The following is a 27,043-nucleotide window of genomic DNA, read 5'->3' as shown; positions in this document are numbered from 1 at the left end:
AGTGTTAACGGGTGCCTTTTGGCTCCTGTCCCCCGTGAGCTGGACAGAGCAGGATGTGTTCCTGAAAGCCTTCAGATGCTTCATTCACTGTGATCGGATTTGAAAGGTTTTCATTTTGATTCATCTCCTTTAATTATCAGCCTTCCTTTTGAATCTCCCATTTCAGGTTCTACGCAGCAGAAATAGCCATTGGCCTCTTCTTCCTGCAGAGCAAAGGCATCATTTATCGGTAGGTGAGCAGGTTCCTCCTTCCTCCCCTCCCCTGGACCTCCGGCCAGAGGCTCTGGGCTCCCCATCTGCCACAGCCCCGGCCCAGGGCTCTCCCTGCCTGTGCCATGGGCAGGGTCTGGCAGCTGCCTGTAGGTAGAATCACAGAATCATTAAGGTCAGAAAAGACCTCTGAGATCATCAAGTCCAGCCATCAGCACGTTCCACACCCCCAGGCAGAGCTGGGAGCCTCGAGGTGCCGCTGGTTTGGAGGAGGCTCCTGCTTTATCCCGGTTTATAGGAAGGCACCTCTGGTTCTCTCTTGCCCCCGTTCCACGTGTTTCTCTCCACACAACACAAATGCTGGCTGGCAGCCTGGAGCAGCTCCCAGCCCCTCAGGGCACCTCTCTCCTACCATTAACACTGGAGGAAGCACTCAGCAGGGGCTGGTTCCGAGCTCTGCAGTGTGAGTGTCACTTCTGCTTCAGCCACTGCATCTCCTTTGCCATTCCCAGTATGATTAGGGCACCCAGAGGATCTGGGTCGCTGCCACGTGCCAGACTAGGCTCAGAGGCTGCTGGTTTAGCTCTGAAACCAGTGTTCACTGCTCTTCCCTGCTCAGAAGAATTCCCAGAGCCCAGGGTGGAGCGGAGCATCCTAATGAGTGTCAGATACCATTAAGTGCCCTGCAAAGGGAGATGCTGGAGATGAAAGAAGTAGAGCAAACTTGACATGAGGGATGTTTCTTGCCATCCTCTGCTGCAGAGAGATTTCTTGGTTTGTCAGTCCCCAGTGCCCCTGCTTCCTTCCTTCCTCCGAGTCTGAATCCCAGCTCCTATCCATCTGCCTTTGGCCTGTTGGGGTTCTAAGCACTGACATGATAATTGGAAAAAGCAGCCTTAAAACCAGCAAGAGTGTAGAAATTGCAGCAAAATACTGTTTGCTACAGAAGTGTCCTCGAGTCTGGAGCACCCACCTCTGAGTTGGGGCTGGGAGTTGGATCCGAGGCTCTGCAGCTGGATCCATCCCTGCAGCTCATTCTGAGGAGCAGAGCTTCTGGGAAGTTGGGTATCACAAACAGGTATTCTGTGGGTGAGGATCAGAAACACAGCTGATGTGTATTTCATGGGGAGCAGAGCACAGGTGAGGCAGGGACTTGTGCTGAATAGGGGCTTCTTCATTGCTGGGAGCTTTAAGTGCACTTTGATTTTCATAGGAGCAAAAAAACCAAATCAATTCAACCTGCCAGATGAGTATTTTCCATCATACACTTCAAAGCACTGTGCCCAGCATGGTGTTCCTGTGGGTTAAAAGTAAAATAAACACTCCATCCTGACAGATCTCTGACTTATTATTACTCATTTCCCCTGCAAAGAGTCTGGGGTGTGAGACAAAGCTGGAGGTCAGCAGTCCAGCAGAGCTCCAGGAGTTGGGAGACTCGTGTTGTCCGTTGTGTCACGGGTTTGCTCTCCCTCTGTAGAGACCTGAAGCTGGACAACGTGATGCTGGATAGCGAGGGGCACATAAAGATCGCAGACTTCGGCATGTGCAAGGAGAACATCTGGGATGGGGTGACCACCAAGACCTTCTGTGGCACTCCGGACTACATCGCGCCCGAGGTGAGCTGGGCAGGGCGGCCGCTGCTCCGGGCACGTCCCGGCACCTCCCTGGTGCTCCTCCCCACGGGACAACCTTGCTTTGGGCAGAAACAGGGACATAGGGAATTCACTATCAGCCTGGGAAGTTCATCCCCTCAGCACTGTCCATCTCCCGCTGACCTTAAGGAAGCAGGGATGCTGGAGCTGTGTCTTTGTTGGACTGTTCCCTGCTTCCCCTCAAAGTGCAGCAAATCCTCATGCTGCTCTCCCTGCAGTGTGTTTTCCCTCTCTTGGTTTTTTCCCATGTCCTGCTGGCAGCTCCATGCCTGTCTGACCCTTGGCACACTCAGAGTACCGTGGGCTACTCCCTTGCTCCTGGAAAAGACGAGCTCAGGAGCTCAGCTTTGCCCCTCATTGTGTGTGACACCTCCAGCACAACATGACCAGTGGGAAACAGGGAATTACCAGTGGATAATATTTCCCTGTGAAGTGGCAATCCTTAGATCTGTCCAGCTCACTGTTCACAGTGAGAGGCCATGTGTCTGCTGGGGAGACACTCCCTATCCATGGCTCTAAATCACCCCAAAATGACTTTGCATTTGGTTATTACTGATGGAATGGAGTCACACATGACACTTCCATGAGGTGCTGCATGGGCACAATTGTGAAATTCAGGGGCATAATTATTCCCAGTGCCTGTTTCCTTCGCATAAAAACATCCCTCTAAAATCTTGTCACTGCTGAATTTGAAATAATGAGATTAATATTTATACATGTAAATATTTTAGAGAAAGAGATTCTCTTTGTTAGGACATCGATGCACTCGTATGCTAAACAATGTTGTGTTTGCTGCAGCCAGTGAGGTTTCCAATTACTGGATCAAATATGTGTTCCATCCCCTCATCCCACCAGGATTAATACTGGGGGTGTTGGTGCAGAGCTGGTTGCTCTGGGTGATTAATGCTCCTTCAAACAGGACAGATGACCAGTTCTCTCAGTATTTGCCTGAGTGTTTTCACTTTAACTCTTATTTTCTTCTCCTTGCTCTAATTCTTTTTTTTCCAAAAGAAGAACAGAAAATAGGAAATTAGGATGCAGATCACTGTGGCACCCAGGAATGGCATTAAAGCCTGCTGGCAGTGGGTCTCAGAGGAGTGATCTCACACCTCCTCTTTGGGAATAGCAATAAGGTTGTGGCACGGTGGCCACGCTCCAGCCCAGGCCCTTCTGCTGCTCCCTGCCTCCTCCTTTAGGGAGCTGCAATGTGCTCAGGCCAACGTGGCTTCGGGGTAAAACAGTCCTGTGATTTGCTTGACCCATTTTCAGGACTTTTCCTATTCCAAGCCAGAGCTCTGCATGCCAAGGTGGCAGGTCCTGCGTGCGAACAGCCCTGCGTGTGATCCCCGCTGAACAAAGCTGTTCCTCACCTGCTGGGCTTTGACCTTCCCCAGCAGGCAGGTGGGGACTTCACAGGACAGAGGATTTCTTCTAAGTGCTCTTTCCTTTTAAAGGCCCTTATGATGTGAACAGTTCACACCTGACTTTCCAAGAGTGCTGGTAAAGAGCAGGTGGGAGGAACTCCGAGTGTGCTCGGTCGAGGGACTTCAGTGCTGAAACGTGTCCCAGTGAATAACCTTGTCCTTGTGACCTGGGCTGCAGCTTGGAGTCACTTTGCCTTGTGCCACCAGGTCAGACCTGGGAGTGTAATCCTGCTGTTCTCTTGTTTGCAGATAATTGCTTACCAGCCCTATGGGAAGTCTGTGGATTGGTGGGCGTTTGGAGTCCTGCTCTATGAGATGTTGGCTGGCCAGGTAATTGAGTTTTAATTGATTCCTCTGGGCTGTTACATTCCATTCTGAGCATACACTGATGTGGAATTTGCCATGCTGCTGGCACACAGCTGGGGCATTTTCTTAGGAGCTTGGGGTGACTCTGGGTGCAGCCCCAGGGACTGTGATGATGATTCACCTCCCTGCATGGCACAGCCAGGGCTGGGTCCATGGCCAAGGACCACAGCAGCACATGGAAGCTTAGGGACCCAGAAATGCCACTGAACCTGTGTCTGCTTTGCTCTAGGCCCCCTTTGAGGGAGAAGATGAAGACGAGCTCTTCCAGTCCATCATGGAGCACAACGTCGCCTACCCCAAGTCCATGTCCAAGGAGGCAGTGGCCATCTGCAAAGGGGTAAGGGCTGGGCTGGGTCCTCTGCTGGTTGGGGGGGGGGTGTGGGCAGTGGGAGCAGTGAGATCCTGCACACCTGGGGGTCCCAGCTCAGCCCCTGCTCCCCAGCACGAGGGGATCTGACACTCAGATGGGTTCTCCACTCCTAAAACTACAACCTGTGTCATTTGTGTGTGTGTACTAAAACCAGGTAAAAAAAACACCCACATCCTCTCTGTGCTGTTACACTGAGCAGAGATACAGCTGGGGCTCAGGGGCTGCTCTGAGGGCTCAGGTGAAGTTCAGGGGGGAATTGGGGTGTTGGCTGGGAGGTGGGAAGGGAGGGCATCCCCAGAGACTCTGTGCCCCATCAGGTGAGGACAGGGCAGCTCTATAAATCTTTGCCTGAAATGAAAAATGATGCTCAGGGAAAGTGAATATGATCCCAAAATAGTTTTTCTAAGATCAGACACTTTCATCCTTCTGTTTAGCTCTGATGTCACCCTTCAGGATGACCTGAACGTCAATGCTGGTGGTATCTGTGGTGTCAGGGCAGTATTTTCATTATCCTGTCTCTTAATCTGCAGTGAAGCTCTACCTTGCCCAGCATCCCGACCTCTCTGTGGACTGGGCCTAGTCATGACTTAAATGCAGCCTGAGTTAATTTGGGATGTGATGGATAAAGGCTGGCGAGGTCCCGATGTTGTTCTGTTGTGCTTGGGACTGAGCCTCATCTCACCCCCAAGTGCCACACACTGCTATAAATATGTGTTTGTGTAGGAATTTAAGAAATGTTTGCTTATAATAGTTAATATTGAAAATATCTGAATGTTCTCTCTCTCAAAATAGTGTTTCTATCTACAAATGATACATCCTGCGCTTCACGCTCCCACTGCGGCATTTCAAAGCCTCTTCCTGGCGTTGCCAGGATTCTGAGCTGGTGTTAAAGAGGAATATTCGCTTGTCCCATGGGGAAAAGCAGGTGTTCCCACCTGGAATGGGGCACAGGGAGGGGTGCTGCCCCACCACCATCAGCAGAATGTAGGAAAATCAAATCCTTAATTTAGAAACCACAGGGGTGGTCAGAGGGGGATTCCCACCGACTCTGTCACCGTCTCTCATCCTCTTACTGTGATGTTGGGGATGTAAAGGGAAAATCCAGCGTGTTCCTGGTCAGGCAGGAGGGCGGGAGGTGCCTGGTGCTGCTGAGCATCACTGTCCCTGAGGCTGGAACAGGGACCAGGCTCAGTGTCAGCTTTGTTTGCTGCTGCATCAGTCACAGTGTAGGTGCTGTAAATAGATGAGCAGGGACCGTGACTGCAGCGTCTGCTGGGTGTAGCTGCGATGGCTTTTCTCACTCTGGAGATGGGAGGCTGCATGGGAGGATATTTGGCCACGCACCGAGGGTTGATTCTCTATAAATTCCCAGATTTTTTTTGTACCAAAGTGGTGGTTCCCTCTGTACTACTGTTGTTTCAAAACCTCCTGACATTCTTTGCCACCACCAAACTGCTACACCCGAAAGTTGAATTAAAACTGTGTAGGATTTAAGAACTTTTTAGTAAGCTGGGAACTAAGTATGTATGTTTTGCCCTGGAACACAGTGGAATACATCTCAGTGAGTTGCACTGAGGCTGAGCTGAGTTGGTGTGTGGTAGGTCTGCCAGGAGGGCACAAACCTGGTGTTACATTAGTGCAGGGAACAAGCCACTGGAGAAGCCTTTGCCCTTACCCGTGAGAGGTTTGATCTTGCACTGCCGTGGTCTCCAAATGCATTTCCTTGTTCCCTCGTGGTTTCACTCCAGTGTGCTGGTGCCAGTCATCCCTGCACCACCCAGAGATGAAATGTGTTTGATCCTGAAAGCCTGGAACCGGCCTGAGCCCAGAGACAAGCATTAATCAGGGATCCTTGGCTGGGAAGGAAACTGGAGAGTTCACTGGCACGTGGCTCCAGGACTCTCCAGTCAGCAGCAATTAGTGGATCAAACGGAGCATTTCCCTCCTGTGCTGTCAGCTCGGATTTGTTTCTGAAGGCTGATCCTGGAGCTGCTGTTTCCATGGGCAGGTAGCTCAGGTTTGGTTATTAGGAGCCAGACTCCTGTCCCAGGAGCGCGTGGGCACCGGCACAGACCCTCAGCCTTTTCCATCCCATATGGAGAGGTTTGATGGTGCCTGAGCAAATCAGCCCTTTCCAGGGGAACAGATTGTCTGTGACTATCAGCTCCCTCTTTAATCTCTGCCTGGTAGCAAAGGCATGAAATGGCACATTTTCTGCAGCATTTTGGGAATATTTACAGGTGTTTTAGGTGCCATTTCCCCTGGTGCTGGTGCCTGAGAAAAGCCCATCACAGCTGCTGTCCGTGCTGTTGCCCCACATGTTCAAGAGGCCAAGACATGTTACCTCTACCACCTTCTCAGGCTTCTTACTCTGAGATTTGTTGTTGGGTTTCTATTTTATAAAGGGCTGTGTGCTGCAATGCCAAGGGAAACTTGGTTATTAACAAAAAACGAGTTAGAAAAAAATCCTTGCTTTTGTTTTTGCTGCCACCTGCCCCCCGGGCCCTCCCTCCCGGGCCCACTGGCCATGCTCCAGCGTGGCTCCTCCAACAGGGACAGGCTCTGCAAAGCTGATGCTGATGCCAGTCACATCCTCTTCCTGAGCAGAGGCTGGAAAATCCCTGGTCCAGCCTCTGTAGCCTGCCAGGCCCTCCCTGTTTGCAGATGGGCTTTCCAGGGGGATGCTGATCCAGGGAAGCCGTGCTCCATCACTCTCCCAGCTGCAGATGGCATCACGGCTGGGGGACAGGGATGTAGAGCTGTTTGCTCACAGAGCAGTTGGTGCCTCTGCTCTTACCTCGTATTTGTTGGAGTTTGTCTTTTTAGGGTTCTGGGGTTTTTTCCCTGGAGTTTTCCTTGCTTTCAGTACCCTGTTGCAGCACTGCTGTTAAAGATCAACTTCCCTGAGCAAGTTTGTTTTGTACCATCAGGGGTGGCAGGACTGACTCATATCCAACACCTGCACCCCTGGCAGAGGAGCTTGTGAGATCCCCATGGGGTGGTGTGTGCTGCCAATGGCTGCCTGGGCTGATGGGCTTATTTTGGTCTGAAAATCCTAGAATGGTTTGGGTTGGGACACTAAAGCTTATCTTGTTTCAACCCCCTGCCATGGGCAGGGACACCTTCTACTAGACCAGGTTTCTCCAAACCCCATCCAACCTGGCCTTGAACATTTCCAGGCATGGGGCAGGCACAGCTTCTCTACTTGCTTCTGAAACCCTTTCCTCAGCTCTCTGGCTGGAGCATTGGCATCTCCTTTTCCTCCCAGAGGCTCCCCCAGCCCTGGGACACAGAGTCAGGCTTCCTGCAACCTCTGCACAGCCCTGGGACCAGTTTGAACTGCCTTGCTTTTAATAAAGCAGTGCTTTTGTTGCAGGTATATAGCTCATATTCTCCATCCTTATCAATGTCCTGTGAATCTCTGGAATCTCCATCTGATCTCTGAACATGGCTCAAACCCTGCCCCAGGATATTAATGTTGTACAGCTGCCCTTAATTCCTGGGGCCCCTTTCCCTTACTGAGCCAGTGAAGAGGAGAAGTTTAGATGATAAACAACATTAATGGACTGTTTCTGCTTTTTTTCTCCAAACTGACTCTTTCATTAGAAATCCACCTCATGTCTGTGCTGCTGTGGCTCCGGAGGAGTGGGGGCTCTGCTGGAGGAGGGCTGATGAAAGTTTTGGAGGGCAGATTGTTCATCCTGAATGGGCAGTGGGTTTTAGAGTTAATTCTGCAGATGCTGAGAAGTCTGTACCGAGTAGAGGCAGCTTTGCTCCCGTCCTGCCCCCCACTGCAGCAGGAGAGGCTGCAGCACCACGGGGCGCTCTGCCAGCACCCCGAGGTTGTTTCTTGGTGAACCAGTTTCATTCCCAGAGGGAAAGGGGGTGTGCCCATCCTGCCAGTGCTTATGTACCTGCCACCTACTTTCATAAGCCGTTGTCAACCTTCCCTGTCCCCGGAGCTGCTCTGGCTTCCCCCTCAGTCCTCTGCTTGGAGCCCCAAAAGTAGGTGGAGCAGATGGGACCCCTCTGGGGTACAGACCCTGACTTGGGGTGTCCCGGGGCAGCAGCCGCACGGTGCCGCCTGTCCAGCTGGACATCACAGCTCCCTGGGGACGTGGGAAGCAGTTGGACACCCTGTGAGTGACCGTGTCTTCTCTTGCTCTCCCGCAGCTGATGACCAAGCACCCCGCCAAGCGCCTGGGCTGCGGCCCGGAGGGGGAGCGGGACATCAAGGAGCACGCCTTCTTCCGCTACATCGACTGGGACAAGCTGGAGCGCAAGGAGATCCAGCCCCCCTTCAAGCCAAAGGCTGTAAGTGTTCCGTGCCCCCTCTCCTGCCCTCCCGTGTGCCCGGGCTCTCCTCCAGGGTTGCTCCTGCTCGTGGGGACACACGGGCAGACGGGCAGGTGCTGCTCGTCCTGGAGGTGCCGTTTCTCTGCCTGCCTGGAAGATGGTTCTCCTGGGATCTGGCACGTGTCAGAGCTCTGCTGTGGCAGGACAACTTGGGGATGCCTGGTCCCACTCTGGCTTGCAGGGATGGAAGCTCCACATGTTCAGCTCCTGGACCCCTTTGTGTTGCAGCACTGTCTGTCTGTCATCCTGGCTCAGTCTCTCTGTTGGGTTTTTCCTCCCTTCTTCTCAAGCTGACCAGGTCTCTCTTTTCTTTAATCTCAACTTTATTTTAGCACCAGATCAGCTCAGTCTGCCTGAGTGGGCAGTGGAGCTGAATGTGACCCCACAGTCTCTCTCCAAGGTGGAAAGCTGGAGCCGGGCTCGCAGGTGGAGGGAGCTCTGTGGTGAGGGGATCCTGCCTGCTCTCCCTCAGCCCTGCCTGCCTCTGCCAGAGAGAGGTGTTGGGAGTGCAGCCTGGGGGGAATGAGCTGCCAGAGCCAAATGGAGGTGGAGGAAGGAGCAATCAGAAACCTGTTTGTCAAAAAAGATGGGAATACTTGACTGCTCCTTGTCCAGCCATCATTGCAGCGACATCTGACCATGTAACACCAGTACAGGGGTGCAGCCTGAACCCCACCGTGGGTCTTCCTGCCTGCAGTGCTGTGGCTGCTCTGTGACTCCAAACTCTGTGTGATCCCCTCTCTCCCTGTGCTCTCCCTGCCCTCCTCCAGAGAGGATGTGCAGGAAGCAGTGACTGTGTAGGCTCAGGAACAGGGATGTCTCTCCCTGGTTTTCTCTATTTCTCCTTGCCACTGGTGGGACTGGCAGGGTCACAGCCATGTCCAAGGCTCTCTGTGGTGTTCCAGTTCCTTAAGGCTTGGGATTATTCATGTGCTGCCCCCCCAGGTGCCTCTTGGCTGCTGTACCCTACTTGGGCACTGGTGTCTCACAGAGAACTGAATCCACAGTTAATCTGATCTCCATGGCTGATATCTGAGATGAGGGTGGGAACATTCCATGCTCCCTTAATCCATCATCCTGGGTCACAACTGGGAGTCCAGGGATGCTCCATGTATTTACCTGAACCCTCCCCTGTCCCACTGCCTGTAACAACCTCGTGCACATCTGCTTTTCCTCCGCTTTATGGTTATCCTGTTCATTTCGGTGCTTGGAAAAGCTCTGCTTTCAGGGAAAACATGGAGTGGGAGTCCACTTGGTGCAGGGTGCTCAGTGCCCTTAGCTCTGCTTCCTCTCAATACCTCTTTGCTCCAGCAGCTCTCCCTCCTACAGCTCCTTTTCTGACTGATCAAACAGGAACAATCCACCCATTTGGTGGCCGTGTGGGAGCCTCCACAGCCCCATCTCCCTCCAGCACGTGGCACAGGTGGGGCAGGGGTGCTGACCTGGGCAGCTGCCAGCCATGCCCTGCCCACGATTGGGGCTGCTTGTTTTGGTTTCAGACAGATATTTTTACCGAGTTCACTCCTGGCAATGATGCCTTTGCAGGGAGCTCCACGGGGTCCTGTCCTCAGAGCTGCTCATTTCCACTCTGTGCCCCGTGGCCCAGGCTGTCCCCACATCTGCAGAGGGATAATCTCCTGTTCTCCCTGCCTGCCTCAGAAATGGGGAGACCCAGGTGCTGGGAAGCAGCTGGGATGGTTATCCAGGGGTCTGGATAGCTGCCTGCTTGCCTTTCCTTGGGAAGGAAGGGGATCTTAAAGCCATTGGACTGTGTAGGAACAGTGTTACCAGGACAGCGTTAACTTTGATACCAGAGTGTAACAGTGAGAAGGGGTTGGGGCTGTTTGTGCACCCCGTGGTTTTTCTGGGGGTGGGATCGGACCTTTGTGCCAGGGATGCTGAGGCACAAAGGTAAATCCATAGCTCCTGCCATTTCCCACCTTTCTCTGTGTCTGTTTTCCAGTGAAGCTGCTGCTGCTGTGTCCCCTGTGCCTTGTCCCTCTCCTCCCCAGCAGGTCCCCAGTGTCACCTGCCCTGGACTGGGATAGAACGTTGGTGTTTGGTGTTTTGCAGTGAAAAACAACTGAATTCCATCAAAAGCACTTCCTCACTGCTCTTCTGCTTTAAAATGTGCAAATTTTGTCCTGCTTTAAATGTCTTCTTTCTTTAAAAATCCCTTTGACACCGGCCCTGGGGAGGGGGCTGGTTAAGCTGCCGGCTGTCGCTTCACCCAGCGGCTGGCGCCGGGAAAATTCCCCGTTTGATAGGACAGGGAGATTAACAGCAGCTGATTTGGGATTTAGGGAGGATTAAGACAACTCAGGTACTTGCTGATAGCTGATATTTCTCCAGCAGTGCCTCTGTGCTGCAAAAAGCTGTTTCCTCCATGCCAGCAGTGGGTGCAGAGCGGAGCAGCAGGAGTGGGAGTGGGGTTTGGGCACTAACAGAGTGTTTGGGGGGTGACAAGGGAGATGTTGCTGCGTGTTTGTGACCTTCAGGGGTCACACGAGGGCTGAGCACTGCTGCAGAGGAGTTGGTGCTGACCTGGCTCTTCCCCTTGGCTTAAGTCTATTTTCTTTTCTTTTCTTTTTTTTTTTTAAATAAATTAATGTCTGTAAAGGTCAGGCTGCAGGGATTGTTTGTATCCAGAGCCACAAAATAAGGCATAACACACAAATGAGGGCTGGGTGTCTGCCCCCAGCCATCCCCTGATCCAGCCCATGCTCAGCCCCAGGAACACCAGCCAAGAGGAGCAGAGCCCCATTCCAATTGTCTTTAGCATCATTTTGCTTCTCAGAGGTGTCATTAATTCATGTTTGATTTGAGCTGGTGGCTCAGTTCCTCATCCACACCCGGTCTCCACACAGGCACCTTTGCTTGTTGTCTCTTCTGCAGCAGCCACATTTCCCTGGTGTTGTAGCATCACTGCAGTTTTGAGGGGGGTACTGGGAGGGTACAGAGGGCTGCTGGGGAGGGCTCGCTGTGCCTGCCCAGCCCTGCTTCTGGGGAGGGCATCAAACCCCTCCCAGACTCTCAGTCATTGTACCCCAAGAGGGAAATGGAGGCTGCAGCCCCCCCTGGCTGGGCTGTTCTGTGCCCAGAGCTGGAAGTGAATTCCCAAGAGCTCATGTGTTGCTTTGTGCTTGATTAACCTTTATCAGAGAGTCAGGAACGAGACAGATCAGGGGCTGGGTTGTCTTTGGTGCTTCTGACGTGGGGCTGTGCTTGGCTGCTCCCTGCTTTGGCTGGTGCATAACAATTCCTTCCCCGGGTCTGCAGTTACCCTGGCAGTGCATTTACACTTCTCTGCTCTCCCTGTCTCTCGTTGAGATAATTATTGTTTTTGGTATCTAATTACTCCTTTACTTTACATAAAGCCTAGTGATTTGAAAAGTCTCATTTTGAAGGTACTGAAATCACATGGCAGAGCCCAGGATTACTTACAACAGGATGGGGGGGTTAAAAAAACGGCTTTTAATCTAATAATTTTTAATTGCATAAATTAATTTTCCCCTAGCTGCCTTGAGTTAATTAATATTGAAATGCCATTTACAGACCTGGGTGTGTAAAAGGCTGGTTCCCTGCGTGTGGGGTTTTGTAGCCTTAGTTCAGTCTGTACGAGGTGAGTTCCAATGTTTGCATAAGTAATTTCCTAATTAGGTGGGATTTAAGGATTCAAGGGGCTGACAGTGGGCAGGTGGAAGTGCTAAGGTTAAATATCTCCTCTGGTAATCCAGTCAGGATTTGCTCTGGGAGTCCCAGGGTCCTGTAAAGACTTTCTCTGAGATTCCCCAGACTATTCAGCCACTGTTTTCAGTACATTAGGCAGAAACTTGGCTTTTTCCATAGGAGTTGGATGAAAGGCAGGGCCCTATATCAGGAGCCCCTGCAGCAGATGCTCCCTTTGCCAGCAGCAGGGATCAAGGGATGCGCTGGAGCATCCCAAAGCACCATCATCCCTCCTGACAAGCACAGGGATGCTCAGCCTGGCCCCAAATTCCTGCTGTGACCCAAATCTCCCTAAACACGGTTGCCAGAAAAGCCCTGATCCTCCCTGGGGTGCAAGGAGCCAATTTTCCTGACCCAGAACAGCACCAGGAAGGTCAGACTTGCCCAGGAGATGCCTGCAAGGCCAGTGGGATTGTGGCTCTACCTCTCCTTGGTGCTGGGAACGAGGGCTGGTGGCAGCAGCATCTTTGGCTTCTTATGGTCCTTGATTGCATCCCAGGGATCAATGGAAAATATTTTATTATGCCTTTTGTCTCTATTTGAAATCAAGCAGGAAAGTGATAAAACACAAGGCCATCTTCGGAGCTGACAGGTTTATTTCTGCAGCTCAGGAAGAAAAGCCATTCTGTGCTGGCTATAAATATTAGACAGGACACGCTGGGATTTATGTAAGATAAATTCCCACCCTCCCCCTTTCTCCAGTCGGGATGGAGTGATGCCTGTACATTAATATCAGACTAAAAGGAGGCAGATTTTTCACAAGGTGGCTTTAGATAAATGTAAAAATTCCCATGGCATCTCCTGTCCAATAACATGGAACTTAATTTAGGAAGCTGTAAAGAAGGTGCTCCTGCAGATAGAGACCATTTGCTGCCTAGAGTGGCACAGATCCTTCCTGCTTTCCCTTATCACAGGGGTGGGTCAAACCTGGAGTCTGGAACTCCAGCAGTGCTGGGCTGGAATAACCCTGCTCTGTTCCCAGAGCCCCCAACTGTCTCGGGACGTGGAGTGAGAACAGCCAGGGCAAGGTCACCACCTTCAGACCTCAGGGATGGGCTTGGATGTGACTTCCGTAAACCTAATTTTCAGCTTTAAAGTATTGATTTTATCCATCCATTTTATCTGTATCCAAATAGAAAGTCCACGATTTCCACACAGCAGGACAGGAAATACTATGGATAGATGCAACTTTTCAGATTTTCCATCCACATATACTTATTGCATGATAGCTAGAAATTCTTGCTTGCCAATATGCATATTAAAATATATTTGTGCTTCCTATTGCAATAACTGGTAGCATCTCATCAGGATTAATTTTTAAATCTTCCTGAGGGGGTTGCTCATTTGATTTTTTTTTTTTATTTTTAATACTTTTTTTTTTTAAGACAGCACATTTCTTTGTAGCCAAAAGGCATCTGGTGCTGTCAGACATTGCACATGAGCTGCCCTGAGTGTCTGCACTGAGGTCTTCTGAAGCTAATAGGGAATGACAGCGGGGTTGGAAGGCTCTGGAAGGCTCTGGAAGGCTCCCAGGGTGTGTTGGGGTTGATGGCAGGGGCAGGTAACCCCTGCCAGGTGTGGTGTCCCTGGGCTGGTGGCTGGAGCTCTGCAGCTTTCCCAGGGATCCTGCTGGGGGTCTGTGTTATCCCAGTGCTCGGGGGGAACTGGTGGCCCGGAAAAGCCCAGCTTGGCTCCTTGTGTCCTGCCTTTGGCCCCCCGGGCTTTGTGGAGGTGGCAGCTCCCATTTGGAGGGTTTAATTGCTGGTTTGATGTTGATGGGATGGCTCTGGGAAGGTGTTAGGCTGTCCAACAGCCTCACCACAGGCTCCTGCAGGGTCCCCGGGGCTGGGGCTGCAGCACATGGGATGCCACAGCCCAGGAGAGGTGCAGGAGGGGAGAAGGGCTGGACTCGTGTCCGGGCTGAGCTCATGGCTGTGGGCAGGAGACGCTTTTGGGAGCAGAAGCTTAACAAAGCCAGACTAGAAATGTGAAGATGTGACCACACAAACCTGAGGGGGAACCATGGGATTGGAAGGATGGGCTCAGGCTGAAGTTAAATCGACTGAAGCATTACCCACTGAGCTGTTCTGTAGAGGTTTGAGAAGAATGTTCTCACTTGGTGCTATAAGGACGTACAAGAGCTGCCAAAGGAACGTGCCATGGGGGCTGATGGATTTTCACACTGTCTTCCTTGAAACCTCTGAGCAGAGGAGGGAATGGGAAATGCTGAAGTTTACATGTATTTGTTGTTAATATTTTATTGAATTTAGTCTGACGTTTATTAAAATTGCAAATCTATTTACTTAACAAATGAAAGTTAAACACCAGGAAAGATTGTGGCAGCACTTGGAGCGTGTGTTCTCTCAGGGGCAATGGGAGAGAGACCTGAGGGACTGGGATTTGCTGGCTGAGCAGCTTCTTGGAGGAAACAGGGCCCAGAGAGCATTGGCTGCGTGTGACAGGAGGGAGAGTCCCCAGCCCTTGGAGCAGAGGAGGCTGTTTGTGGGGATGTGACGTGTGACAGGCAGGAACTGAGCCTGGGCTGGAGCTGAGCAGTGACCTGGCACCACTGATGTGAACTACTGCTCTTGTTAGTCCAGTGAATCACGACCCAGAGCCTGGGCTGTTCCAAGACCCTTGTTCTCATTGCACCCCATCCCATTCCTGCTGCAGCCGCTTCCCGTGGCACCGCTGGGGCTGTACCAGTCCCTGGCTGTGCCGTGCCATGCCATGCCAGCACCCTGTGACTAACAAGGTGTGTTTTGCACCTTTTCCTGTCCTGACGTGGCTGTGCCGCGACAGGGGGTTGGTGCAGCCCCATCCCACCATTTCCTGCCCCACCCACATCCATTCTTTTCTCCCTCTCATAGTGCGGACGCAGCGCTGAAAACTTCGACCGGTTTTTCACTCGCCACCCACCCGTGCTAACACCTCCCGACCAGGAAGTCATCAGGAACATTGACCAGTCAGAATTCGAAGGATTTTCCTTTTTTAACTCTGAGTTTTTTATGCCTGAAGCCAAGAGCTAAGTAGCTGTGTAGATCTCATCCCCACATCCATCATCCAGTCCCAGCTGCCGTTGTGGTGACATTTTCCATTGAGAACCTTGCATCCATGGATTTTCTTCAGTTCCTTACTAGAGTGACCATATTTCAAAGCCAGAAGTGTCTTCCTGTGATTTGGGGTGTCCCTGGAGGGGAGGTGATGTGCAGGAAATGCTGCAAATGGGCTTTTGTGATGGGTTTTTTTGGTAGAAAATAGGACCAGTTCAGTGGGTGATGGAAGGAAAACAGAGACACAGTGGCAATTGGGAGAAATCTCTTCATGTATGTTTTAATTCCTGCTCTTTCATTTTTCTAGTCTTTTAATATAATCATGAAAATTTCATATTTTGCCTTCTTAGCCTTAGTGGCAGGTAAGTGTTTTTAATGGAACCTTTCCCCAGAGCCTTTTGGCTCCTCCCAAAACCTCTGGAGAGCCAAGATGCTGATTCTGGCTCCTTTTTTAGCTGTGTCCTGCTGTCTGTCCAGGCCTACCACAGCTCCCCTTCCCTCCAAAGATGCTTTGGGATGGCATGTTCCCAGTGCTGGGTCCCCAGCAATGGGATATGTTATTCAGGAAGGCAGAGCTGCTGTTGGCAAAGATTTCTCCTGATTGTACAGTTCCTAAGTGGCATTTTTTTAATCAAAACAAACAATATCCAGTGCTAAGTGAGAAATTTGGAAGAACTGCTTTTGAATCCATGGTCACCCCAGTAAACACCACCAACACCGGTTCTATAGTGAAGCTTCCTCCTCTTTTCAAATGCCAAAGCAATTGATGGAGTTTGTTACCTGTGCTTTAAATGTGTCAAAAAATGGTATTAACCCAAACGGGACCTATTTAACTCTGACCAGTATTGTGAATTCTGATATGAGCCTTGTAAAGAAACTTGTTTCAGCTATTAGTCCTACTCTTAAAAATTGCCGCTAGATATTTAAGTGGCCTGAGTTTTGTTTCTGACCTCGAAGGAAACATTTCAGGAAGGGTGAATTTCTCTTGAAACAACAACAATCACACCACTTCCTTCTATGCCCTTGCAGATGTTTGTGGGCTGTCACTGTATCAATCTGCTTTGACTTGTAATGTGCCAATTTTTTTTTTCTGACACTGATTATAAAATAAAAAGTGAGAAACTATGTCCAAGAAACCCGCATGTGTTTGGCAATAATGAGTTTCTGCAGTTCAGTGAGGCAATTCCAGGAGTTGAGGCTGCACCGCGCCGAGGGCTGGAAGGTTCCCTGAACACGGGGGGATGCCGGCTCAGGGACAGCACAGGCAGCACTGGAGCCATGGCCTGTTCATCCTCTACAGCCTTTGTCCCAAAAAAACAGAGGTGGGATGTGCTGGAAGCATCGTCCAAGCAGGGGGTGATTGTCCAGTCCCCTGCACAGCCCACGCTGCGCAGCGACGACCCCACTCACTCATGGACTCCAGCATGGACAGGGAAGGAGCTTCTCTGGGATGACCCTTGGAGGAAGGACGATCTGGGGTGGAGGATGGCAGAGCTCTGCCACTTGGGAATGTCTTCCAATGCCTTAAGCGGAGCCGACTGCGGCATCGCCTCGGATTTCTGGAGACTGCAGAGGCGAGCGCCCAGCGTGTGCCGGTGACTCATCCCTGCCCCGCTCTCCCAGGAGCAGTTGTTCAAAGCAATTGGCAGTTTCAGCTAAAGAGGGATTACAGGTTCCTGTTAACCTCCCTCCTGAGTGCCGGCAGAACCTCCCTCCTGCCTTTGGGATTCCGCTTCTGCCAAGTTCTGCGGGTCTGGACGCTGCGAGATTGTTCCGAGAGCACCGAACGGCGGCACCGACAGCACCGGCAGGAGCTGACCCAGAATCCTGCACCTGGGCAGCCCCAGAGCTCTGCCGTGGGAAAGGGGCTCAGGGGCAGTGGATAGGGAGGATTCTCATCGCTGTGGTCCAGGCAGAAACACTGCTCTGGGCCAGCTGTGCCCGGACAGTGGGAGCCCAGGGTGTCCCACTGTGCTCCTCGTCACCTCCCAGTCAAATTGCCCATTGCTGGAGGCACTTTCAGCCCAGAGTGTCCCCTGCCCTCCCCTCTCTCCATACCAGGTCCATGCAGCCATTCTGTGCCTGTTCCCAGGCTGTTCATCATCTTGACAGAAGCCAAATTGCCACCGATTCAGACAAAATTCAAGGTAAGAAACCAGCAAACTTCACTTGGCTGAACTCAGAGCTTCCCAGACGAGCCCCCAAGGAGTGGGGGACTGCTGGAGGGGGCAGTGCACGGGGGTGGGCTGCCCTGAGCCCCCTCCAGGGCACGTCACTGCCTTTGCCAGAGCTTTCTGCTGCCAAAAAGCAGCAGCAGGAGGTTTTTCCCACCCCAGGGCCCCCAGGCTGAGCACTCTGGAGAGCTGGGGTCCATGGTGGCAACTTGCACCAGTGGCAGATGTCGATGTGTCATTCCCCTTTGCAGCATGCCACAGCATTCCTCTGCAGGAGAAGCTCCTGGCACACGTTGGTTTGGATGGATGTGGCCTTCAGGAACCATTTGGTCAGTTCAGCATCCCTCTGGGAATGGAGCAGGAGCCCGGTACCACCATCAGCTCCCTGTGCACAGGCTGGGGTGCAGGAGGGACCCCGTGCCCGCCCCCTCTGCAGCGAAGGACAGCACCTGCCATGGACCACCCAGCCCCTCGTCCCTGGGGGGACCCTGCTGCCATCAAGGTGGGCTTGTCCTCGTGCTTCAACTGCTTCACCCTTTGCCTGCAGAACTCTGCACCTGAAGGCGGCTCCTTCGCCCTGTCTGCCCTTCCCTGCTCCCGCTCTGTGCCCCCAGATCTGCATCTTCTTCCTTCTCTGTGCTGGGAGCAGAGGCCTGGAGAGACTCTGACGGCTCAGGGACAGTCTGGGACCCACAGACACCGGTGCCTGCCCTGAGCTTTGCCACGTGTTCGAGTTCTGATGGCACAACCACGTCCCGGCTCTTATCCTGGCTTTTCTCTCTTTGCTCACTGAGCTCCATCCAGCCCTGTTTTTCTTCCCACCTGTCTCCTCTCCATCACCCTTGCCTCTCTCTGATCCTCCTCCCACCAGGCTAAAGCCATCCTGAGGGGATGTCTCCTGTGACGAGGGGGGTCTCTGAGCACCCCTGTAGGTCGTGCTCCGTTGCTGGCTCGTCTCCCGAGGCTCGGTCTGCCTGCAGCTGTGCTGTGCTGCTCCTTGCCTGTCGGGGCTGGCAGGAGAACCTCTCTGTGCCGTGTCCTGGCTGTGCTCCTGCTTGAGGCAGGAAGATGCCGATGGCTCTGCCCGGAGTTCTGGGACAGTGGCAGCTGCTGGGACAAGAGGGGCTGCAGGGAGGACACAGCATCTCAGCTGCCAGGTCCTTCACCAGGACAGCAGCAGAAGGTGGGGGGAGCAGGGTGGGATTGTGGGACCTGCAGGACCCCCACAGTTCTTTTTCTCAGTTCGAGCTGACAGGTTAACCCAGGGTTGGAAATCCTGGTGCAGCAGAGCAGGGCCCCCTTCAAAGGCAAACTGGGAAAAATGAAAAAAAAAATATATTGCAGGATTCTGCAAGGCACCAAATTTGTGACAGGGTCCTGCCAGTGGCACAGCAGGGTAAGGTCACCTCCAGCACAGTGTTGGGGTCTCTCTTATGTAAAGATATGGAAGAAGGGATGGAGAAGGTCTTTTGTCCCTGTTGGCTTTAGTAATGAGGCAAAGCGGAGCCAGTTTCCTGGCTGCCAATGTCCCCCCACCTCCCATTGCTGTGGATGAAGGACCCTGGGTGCTTGTTCTGTACCTTCAGTGCTCAGTCACCCCTTCAGCCACGGCCCTCTCACCTCCCACAGTGGGACACCCCTGAGCCAGGCGGTCTCTGATCCACACGGGTTTAGGAAACCAGCCCACGCGTTGCCAGCGCTGGCTCCGCAGTGCTGATAGCAGGTTCCCAGCGCTAATCCTGACACTAACGTCCTTTTTTTTCCCTTTTTTGGCTTGGGTGTAGCTGCAAAGTGGTTCTTCTTATGAAATTAAAAGGAGAAAAGGTTGCCTATGTGGAATTTTCCTTCTTGGAGGTTTTGAAGTGCTGTGTGTTTTCTCTGTACAACCCTGGAGCAAATCACATCCTCCATCAATGAACCAGTGTTGGTTAACACCATTTCATGACATCATTCAAAAACCAAGCTTAAAGCAGAAAGAGCTCTCACAGCTGATTATTTTGTTTAAATTTTAACATTGTACTGATTGTTTTGAGGCATGTTGCTTCCTCCAGGCTCCTTCCTCCTGTGCGGTGCCAAGCTCTGGTTGCAGTGGGGGTTCTGCATGCTAAGAACTGCTCTGTGTTCTCTCTCACAGTGAACAGGAGAGGAGGGATGCTCCCTCCCCAACACCCTCAGCTCTCGTGTGTCCCTTTGTGTCCCGGTTGTGTGTTCCAGGCCTGTTAAACTGGTGTTCTTCTCTTCTTGCTGGTGGTGTGCGGCTGCTTCTTTTGTACAGGGCGGTGAGTTCCTCATCGGCGGCAGCTTGAGAAACTGGTGTGGAATGTGGAGTGCTGGGGACAGCACGGCTTCCCTGGGGACAGCACGGCTCCCATGGCTGTGCACCCCTGGGTGCTGCCACTACCCCTGGGTGCTGCCACGCTCTCTTGCTCGCTGGCTCGCTCCTTTCCCGGTTTAACTCTGTGCTTTCCCTTTAACAGAAAGACAAGCGCGACACTTCCAACTTCGACAAAGAGTTCACCCGGCAGCCGGTGGAGCTCACGCCCACGGATAAACTCTTCATCATGAACTTGGACCAGAACGAGTTTGCTGGATTCTCCTACACCAACCCCGAGTTTGTCATTAACGTGTAGTCGCGGTGCCAGCCCTCTCCTCGCTGTCCCAACTCCAGGTCGCCTTGTACATACCGACACTAGTCTTCCGGGATTAGCAGTGCAGACACACATTCCCTCCCGCCAAACACGCCGACCGCTTCTCCTAGGAGGCCTCTCCATGTCCGTGCCACTCGCTAGCTTGGTTTCCCTAGCCGGAGGTGTCCGGGGTGCCAGTTACCGATCAGTGATACTTCTAGGAACTGTAGTTGGTGGTGACTAATAGAGTTTTCAAACAGAAATATACCAAATTGCTACAGTCTCTGTAATTTTTGCAGTGGAATGCTGAGATCCCAGTGACCCAGCTACTCCCAAAGCGTTGCTGTGGAATGCTAAGCATGGTTGATCGCTTAAAGCGTTGTGCTGAAGCTTGCAATGAGTGTGAGCTTGTCTTAGAGGAGCCTTTTGTTCAAGACATGGGTACATTTGATCAGTGTGGAAAAATCTGCTTATAGACCTATATTTTTCAATGCATTGTCTATAGGGTCAGCCCGGCTCTCTGGAGTGTCCTCCCCCACCATCCGCCTTCCCCATGCTCGGGCATTACGACTCCAAACCAATCCCATGCCAGTTCTTGTAAATCAGAGCAAATCTTTTTCTAAGTGAAAGGTGGGGGTTTTTTTGTAACATCTGGAACAGTTTGCAGTTTTGATACGCTCTGTCAGCACTCGCATAAATCTTTCGCAGACACTGTCGAGATGTAACAGCTCTGTAAAGGATATTAATATTCTACCAAAACAGAACACATTTATATTCTCGGTTTACAATTTACCAACTGAAAACACGCCCAAGACCAAAGGGCTGCACTGAGGGCTATTTATAACGGAAACTTTTCTACTTTACACCCTCTGCTATTCTCTTCCAGGCTCCAAACCCATGGATTTCACAGGCATCTTGATTTCCCTGATTTCCACCAAAATTCCTGGGGGTTTTAGTCAGTAATCCAGGACCTTCTGCATAATTTAAAAAAAAAAAACTATGAATGAGAAGAGACAATTTTGTAGCTGTTCGTGAGGCAGAGCCGTGGTGTGTGGGAGGGCAGGGGTGGGCAGGAGGAGGCAGGGGTGAGCAGGGGCTGGAAGGAGGGGACAACAACAGGCAGGAGCAGGCAGAGGTGGTCAGGAGTGGGCAGGTGGAGGCAGGAGCAGGCAGATGTAGGATGGGGTAGGCAGGGGCAGGCAGGAGGGGACGAGAGCAATTGGAAGCAGGTAGGAGCAGGCAGGTGTGGGCAGGGGCAGACAGTAGCAAGGGCAGGTAGGTGGAGGAAGAAGCAGGCAGGGGAGGTCAGGAGTGGACAGGCAGGAGCAAGGGCAGGCAGATGAGGGCAGGAGTGGATAGGGGCAGGTAGGAAGGAGCAGGTAGGTGTGGGCAAGAGCAGGCAGGAGTGGGCAGGGGTGGTCAGGGACAGACAGATGTGGGCAGGGGCAGGCAGGGGCTGCCCATCGGAAGCTGGGCAGTGGCTCTGGCAGTTGGGCACACGGAGGCCTCTGGATCCCCGTCCCCACTCCCGTCCCAGCCCGGTCTGGCTGGTTTGCAGAACCCCCCTGTGTATTTGCTGAACCAGCAGCGGTTCTGCTGTGCACAGCCATTCCTCCGTGCCATGGGGAATTGGGGTGGGATTTTATCAGTCAGGAGGAGTTCCACAGAGGAAATTCTGGTTGTAGATCTTTTATAAACATCAAGCTATACCTTTGGAAATTTTCTTTTCTGTTGATGATTCCTCGAGAACAAAGGCTGCGGGCAGCGAAGCCGATGTCCCGGTGCCAGGACGGGCGTCCTCGCTCCGTTACCAGCCACGGGCACTGTCCTGTGCCTGCTGGGGCGTGAGCCGAGCCCGCGGCCCCGGGTCCTGCCCTGGGCTGGAGGAAACCAAACCAAACCCAGAAAAACTGCAAATTGTACCAGATGGAGGAGGGTGTTTATGAGGGGCCCAGGCAGGCTCGGGGGGCTGGGGGCTGGCGAGGGCTCCCGTGGGCCCAGCGCTGTCCCCGAGGACGTCCCGCCATCCTCTGCAGCCCACAGCTGATGGCAGAGCATGTGCGTTACTGTGACCTTCAAACCTGTTGCTGCAGAATTAGTGTTACTTCAGTGGTGAATGTTTTTAATTTCCGTATCTTCGGCTCTGAAGGCGCTCCCAGGTCTGCCCAGGATGCTGCTGGAGGGTCTCCAGGGCTGAGGGGCACCCTGGGGCTGTGGGCACGTGCAGGGGCTGCTGCGGGGGGAGTCACATCTTTTCTGTTTAGGACTTCTGTGTCTGTGTTGGGGTGACACTCGTGTGTGGAGCAGGCGTTGCTGGACACTGAACAAACTGGGTGGCCCTGGAGGGGACCTGTGGGGAAGCCAGGGCTGGCACCAGGCAGCCTGGGTGGCAGCTTTGGGATTGAGATCCATGTTCTGGGGAGAGTTTGGCAAAGGCTGGGTCCTCTTCACAGGGCTCGTACCTTCATTATTCCTGACGTTGTCCATTGTGCTGCTTGCCAAACTCTTATTTCAAGGTTTATTTCCAGATGACCTGTTTCTTCTGTGGAGAAACGTGTAATGGGATGTGCCTGGCCTGCACAGACACTCAGATCTGTGTGGACTCCTCCAAGGAAGGGCAGGGTGACAGGGGTTGAGTCACTGTTTACTGTAATTTGATGATTTAATCTTCACTATTGGATGGGGAGAGCAGACCTGCAGGAGGATGCTCAGAGCTGAGTTTCAGGAGAGCCCCATTCACCAATCCCCAGGTACTCTAATGATGGAGAAAGCCCAGTAAATCCATACCAGTAAATCCATACCTGGAGCATGTGGTATCCCCACTGCTGTGTGTGTGTGTGTCAGAGCCGTGCTGGGGACAAGGGCACAGTGTGAGGCAGGAGAAGGATGCTCGTGGGGGACAGAGGTGGCACCTCAGCCTGCTGATGCAGGGGGGCCTTGCTGGGTGCCCCTGGCCACTTGCTGCTGCTGGGGGAGTGGGTGCAGGTCTGGTGTCCCCCCTGGATGCAGTGGGACTGGCAGCAGGGCCCTGCAGTGGCAGAGGGGGAGGGCTGAGGGGACAGGACATGCGCTGCAAAGATGGCAAGCCCTGACTTGGTGCGGGGCTGGATTACATCCTAGTGCTGCAGGTAAGTGGGGTTCAGGCTCTCAGGTGGTTTCCCTGGGACAGGATGGATCAGACAGTTCCACCTTGGCTGGTGGCTGCTCCGTGCACAGAACCTGCCCCACTCCTGCTCCCAGTGCAGCTCTGTTTGCATGGGGCTGGGGACCTGCTGCTGCACTTGCCTCCCCTGGCTGGAGCCCTGAGCAGCCTTCTCATGCTGAGTCCCATCACCCAAGGAGTTATTGATTGATTTAATCCATTTAATAAATAAATGCAAGTTTGCACAGTGGCCAACCCATGTAGACAGAGAGCCTCAAGGGTGGAAGATGAGCAAGCACAGGGCAGTCAACGTGCTCTGATGATTGTGAATCCCAGAGCTCTGATCTAAGGGAAGAACCAGGGGAGTTCTAGCACAGAACACAAGGATCACGCTGTTCCAAAGGTTAGGATTGCACCTGGAGGGTGGAACTCTCTCCCACTGCTGAGTTCTGTGACTTGCCCACGGTGGCAGGAGCAGGTGAGCCTGTCTGACCACACGCCTCTGGGTCCGTGCATGGAAGTGTCACCCAAGCTGTTTATTTCTGATCACATTCAAAGTGGCAAGTAAAACAAGGAAAAAAAAAAGAAAAATGTTTATTGTTGAACAGTTTGTGTTTGTGCATTTGATTTCACCTGCAAGTATTTGATGACTTTTCTACATCCTAGACTACCTGCTGTGTGTTGTCAAACGGTTCTCATTAAGATCTCCTTTTAGATGGGCATATACTCTTGATTCGATTTGCTGCATGTATGAGAAAATAAAATATATAATTTTAAAGAAACCTTGAGAACTTGGCTTCTTTGCCCATGAGCCTCCAGGGGCGAGCCAGTGGCTGGGCGTGCCCGAGGGTTCCAGCCAAGGATTCTGGGGCTTGGGGTCACCAGGAGGGGCCCTACAGAGCCCTGGCATAGCAGGAAATGCTGAGAAGTTGTAGGGTTTTGGTCAAAAAGCTGCATATCTGAACAGCTGGAGAGTATCAGCTGATGAAGCTGCCCAAGTGCAGGTCCCAGAGTGGAGACCTTCAGCTGCACTTTGAGGTACAGATGGACCAGGGGGAGCAGGGGAAGGTGCAGGTTGTTTGCATCTTCAGTTAATTGCTAGTTAATGGGTTAATGCTGCTGCAGAGGCTTTTCCCACCACCCTGTGAGCACTGGTTCCCAGGCTGGGTAGCTGGTGCAGGGCTGTGGGGCTGAGCTGGTGGCACTGAGGGCTTGGGTGCCCAGCAGCCCCTCTGTGGGCACCATGCCTGGCAGCGAGGTCAGGGGGCTGCAGGTGAGGGCAGGTCAGGGCTCTGCAGAGCTGATCTCAATCCTCTGGGATCCCCCAGAGCCTGCACGTGCTCCAGGGCCCGTGGGGGTTCCTGGCCAAGTGCAACATCGCACTCTGCTCGCTCCCAGGAGAGCTCCACAGCTTGTACCTGCCTTTCTCCATCGAGGAACTCTGCTTTTTTAGGAAGTGAAAGCTGGTGAGTGTGTTGGGAAGGGCTTCTCCTCCTGTCTTTGGGGACTTCAGCTAAGCTTTCAGTAAGATGTCCTCATCTCTTCCACCTAGTGTGGCAGGTGGTCACTGGGAACCACCCCAATTCACCTGGGGGTGGGAAAACTGCCCTGCTCAACCAGCCCCAGCATTGCCCAGGTACCCCAGCATTGCCCAGGTACCTCAGCATTGCCCAGGTACCCCAGCATCCCTCCTCCCACTGGGCAGCCCTGCTCTGTCTGCCCCTGCCAGGCCCTAGCCCCTGCTGCCTCTGCTGCTGCACTCAGCCCCCAGCTGTGCCAGGGAAGGTGCCCCCCAGCCCCAGTGCAGGGTTTCGGGGTGCCTGGTTGAGCCCCTCCCCAGATTCACTGCCGTGCCCTTTCCCAGCACGTCAGAAACGCTCCTGAGCTTTGCTTCTCTTGGCTTGTGTAAGTGAAACATTTGGTTTTGTGACACTTTCCTTAATTATGGGAGCTAATGACAAAACCATTGTGACAAATGACTCAGCTTTTGATAGTGAAGTTAATTAATTCTGAAGTTCGAGCCTCCATTGGAGTATCTGGAAAAACCCGATTAGGAAGTCTGCTTCCCCAGCGTGACACGGGCAGCAGGAACCCGGTCCCTGTGACAGCCAGGTAAAACCCTCCCCACTGCTGCAAGGGATGATCCACCCGGAGCGAGGGGATTAAAGGGCAGACATCCCAGTGCTGCCTCCAGATCCGTCCGTCCATCCATCAAAGCACCCAGGGAAACGCAGCCTCATTAGCGTCGGAGTGAGTGACCAGGAGCAGCTCTGCGTTGGGCGCTGACCTTCAAGAGCGTCTCCCTGAAGCCATCTTTCATCTCTTTCATTTGCATTACAATCCTGTTTGCCTCATTATTCCTTATCCACTTCTTCTTCAAAGGATTTAAATCAAATCAATTAAATTGCGGCGGCTGGAGCAGCAGTGAACCTTTCCTTGTGGCTCAGCGTGGTCCAGCCGGACCCGGCTACAGAAGGGGTTTAATCTTCTGCTATTTGTTCTTTTATTGCTTCTGGGGTACCACTGCCCACAGATCCCTTTGGTAATAGTCTGTCCTTCCCACCCATCCCATGCAGACATTCTCCACGTACAGGCTGGTCTTTGTATGACCTTGGGGAAGGGATTCTCTTGGCTTCCCTCACAGAGCCTGGGATGGGGATGATGGGGAGCTGCTGAGCTGCCCAGAGCAGCTGGAGGAACCCTGGGGCACTGCCATAATGGTTGCTGTCCTGTGTCATCCCTTTCCCTCTTCTCAGCTTGTTTTGTCTGCCAGGGAATCAAAGAACCATGGAACCGTTCAGGTTGGAAAAGCTTTCTAAGACCATCGAGTCCAACTGTTCCCTCAGCACTGCCAAGGCCACTGCTAACCCCTGTCCCCAGGTGCCACATTGACATGACTTTTAAGTCCCTCCAAGGACGGGGACTCCACCACTTGACAACCTGTTGGTGAATAAATTTTCCCTAATATTCCATCTAAACCTCCCCTGGTGCAACTTGAGGCAGTTTCCTCTTGTCTTGTTACTCGGGAGAAGAGACTGACCCCCACCTGGCTACGCCCTCCTGTCAGGGAGTTGTTGAAAATGCATCGGTACAGAGGAAAAAAAAGCTGATGGAATGTCACAAGTGTGGGCAAAATAACAAGGATTTAGGCACGCAGCTGCTGCCAGTGTGGTCGCCCAGTCCCCGGAAGCTGCTGCTGCTGGCCCACGCACAGCCACCCCTGCTCCCTCTGCATCTCAGAATAAAGAGGCTTAATCAGAATGGATTTCTGTTCCTCCCCTGCTATTTTTGTTGCTACTCAACTGTCGGAAGTCCAGCAGAGAGTGTGGAGCAGGGAGGGAACTGCACCAGCTCGCACTGAGTGAACCAGCTCGTGCCACCAGCAGCAGGGCTGGGGGCACATGTGGCATCACTGCCTTTTGTCACTCCTAGAACCCCGCTGAGCTCAGCAGCACATGACACAGGGGCACACCAGCCTCCCCACTGGAGTCCTGTTGGAGCCAATGGATTGCACCCAGCACTTCCAAAGCATGTACAGACATAAATAATCCCCTCGTGGGAGTGGGGAAGGACGAACACATGTGCCAAAGGCTCTGGAGCCCTTATCCCCTCACAGCCCCTGGGAGCAGGGAAATGAAGTGAAGACTAGGCAAGGCTGGAGCGTCTCTCTGCATCGCTAATGACCCAAACTTGCCTTGTATCAGCCTCTCTTCCTTCAAGGAAAAACCTAATCCAGCTGGGGATTATTTCTGACTACTTACTTCCTGTCACTTTGCCAGTTTAAATGCAGCAGAGCTTTCATGGCTGGATTTGGGAGGACAAAGCCTAACAGATCTTGTGTTAGGACATTTTTGCCTGCAAGGACAGCCTTCTTCTCACAAGAGTCATACAATCTTTGCAGTGTGGGCTGGATGTTGTTATCTGTTTCTACTTTGCCCAG

The 27,043-nt window shown here is 52.6% G+C and overlaps 1 protein-coding gene across 2 annotated transcripts in view; it reads left to right on the top strand.

Annotated features, from left to right (window-relative positions):
• The window catches only part of PRKCB (protein kinase C beta), a 97,804-nt gene extending 77,132 nt beyond the window's left edge, over positions 1–20,672 (top strand). The window contains exons 12-17 of one of the 2 annotated variants that reach the window (XM_051800788.1): positions 167–229; positions 1,688–1,826; positions 3,536–3,616; positions 3,882–3,989; positions 8,196–8,336; positions 19,812–20,672. In XM_051800788.1, coding sequence (XP_051656748.1) covers positions 167–229; positions 1,688–1,826; positions 3,536–3,616; positions 3,882–3,989; positions 8,196–8,336; positions 19,812–19,964 — 685 coding nt within the window. In that variant the 3' untranslated portion in view covers positions 19,965–20,672. Of the gene's footprint in view, positions 1–166; positions 230–1,687; positions 1,827–3,535; positions 3,617–3,881; positions 3,990–8,195; positions 8,337–14,977; positions 17,366–19,811 lie in introns of those variants that run through there. The other variant, XM_051800696.1, reaches the window with a different exon arrangement.
• Positions 20,673–27,043: the final 6,371 nt, after the last annotated feature.

Source organism: Manacus candei, unplaced genomic scaffold (genome assembly GCF_025592945.1).
Source record: "Manacus candei isolate 608988 ecotype Guabito, Panama unplaced genomic scaffold, ASM2559294v1 h1tg000002l, whole genome shotgun sequence".
In the NCBI taxonomy this organism is placed as follows: Eukaryota; Metazoa; Chordata; class Aves; order Passeriformes; family Pipridae; genus Manacus; species Manacus candei.
Note: the sequence above shows the minus strand (reverse complement) of the source record. Positions and strands in the feature narration are given on the sequence as shown.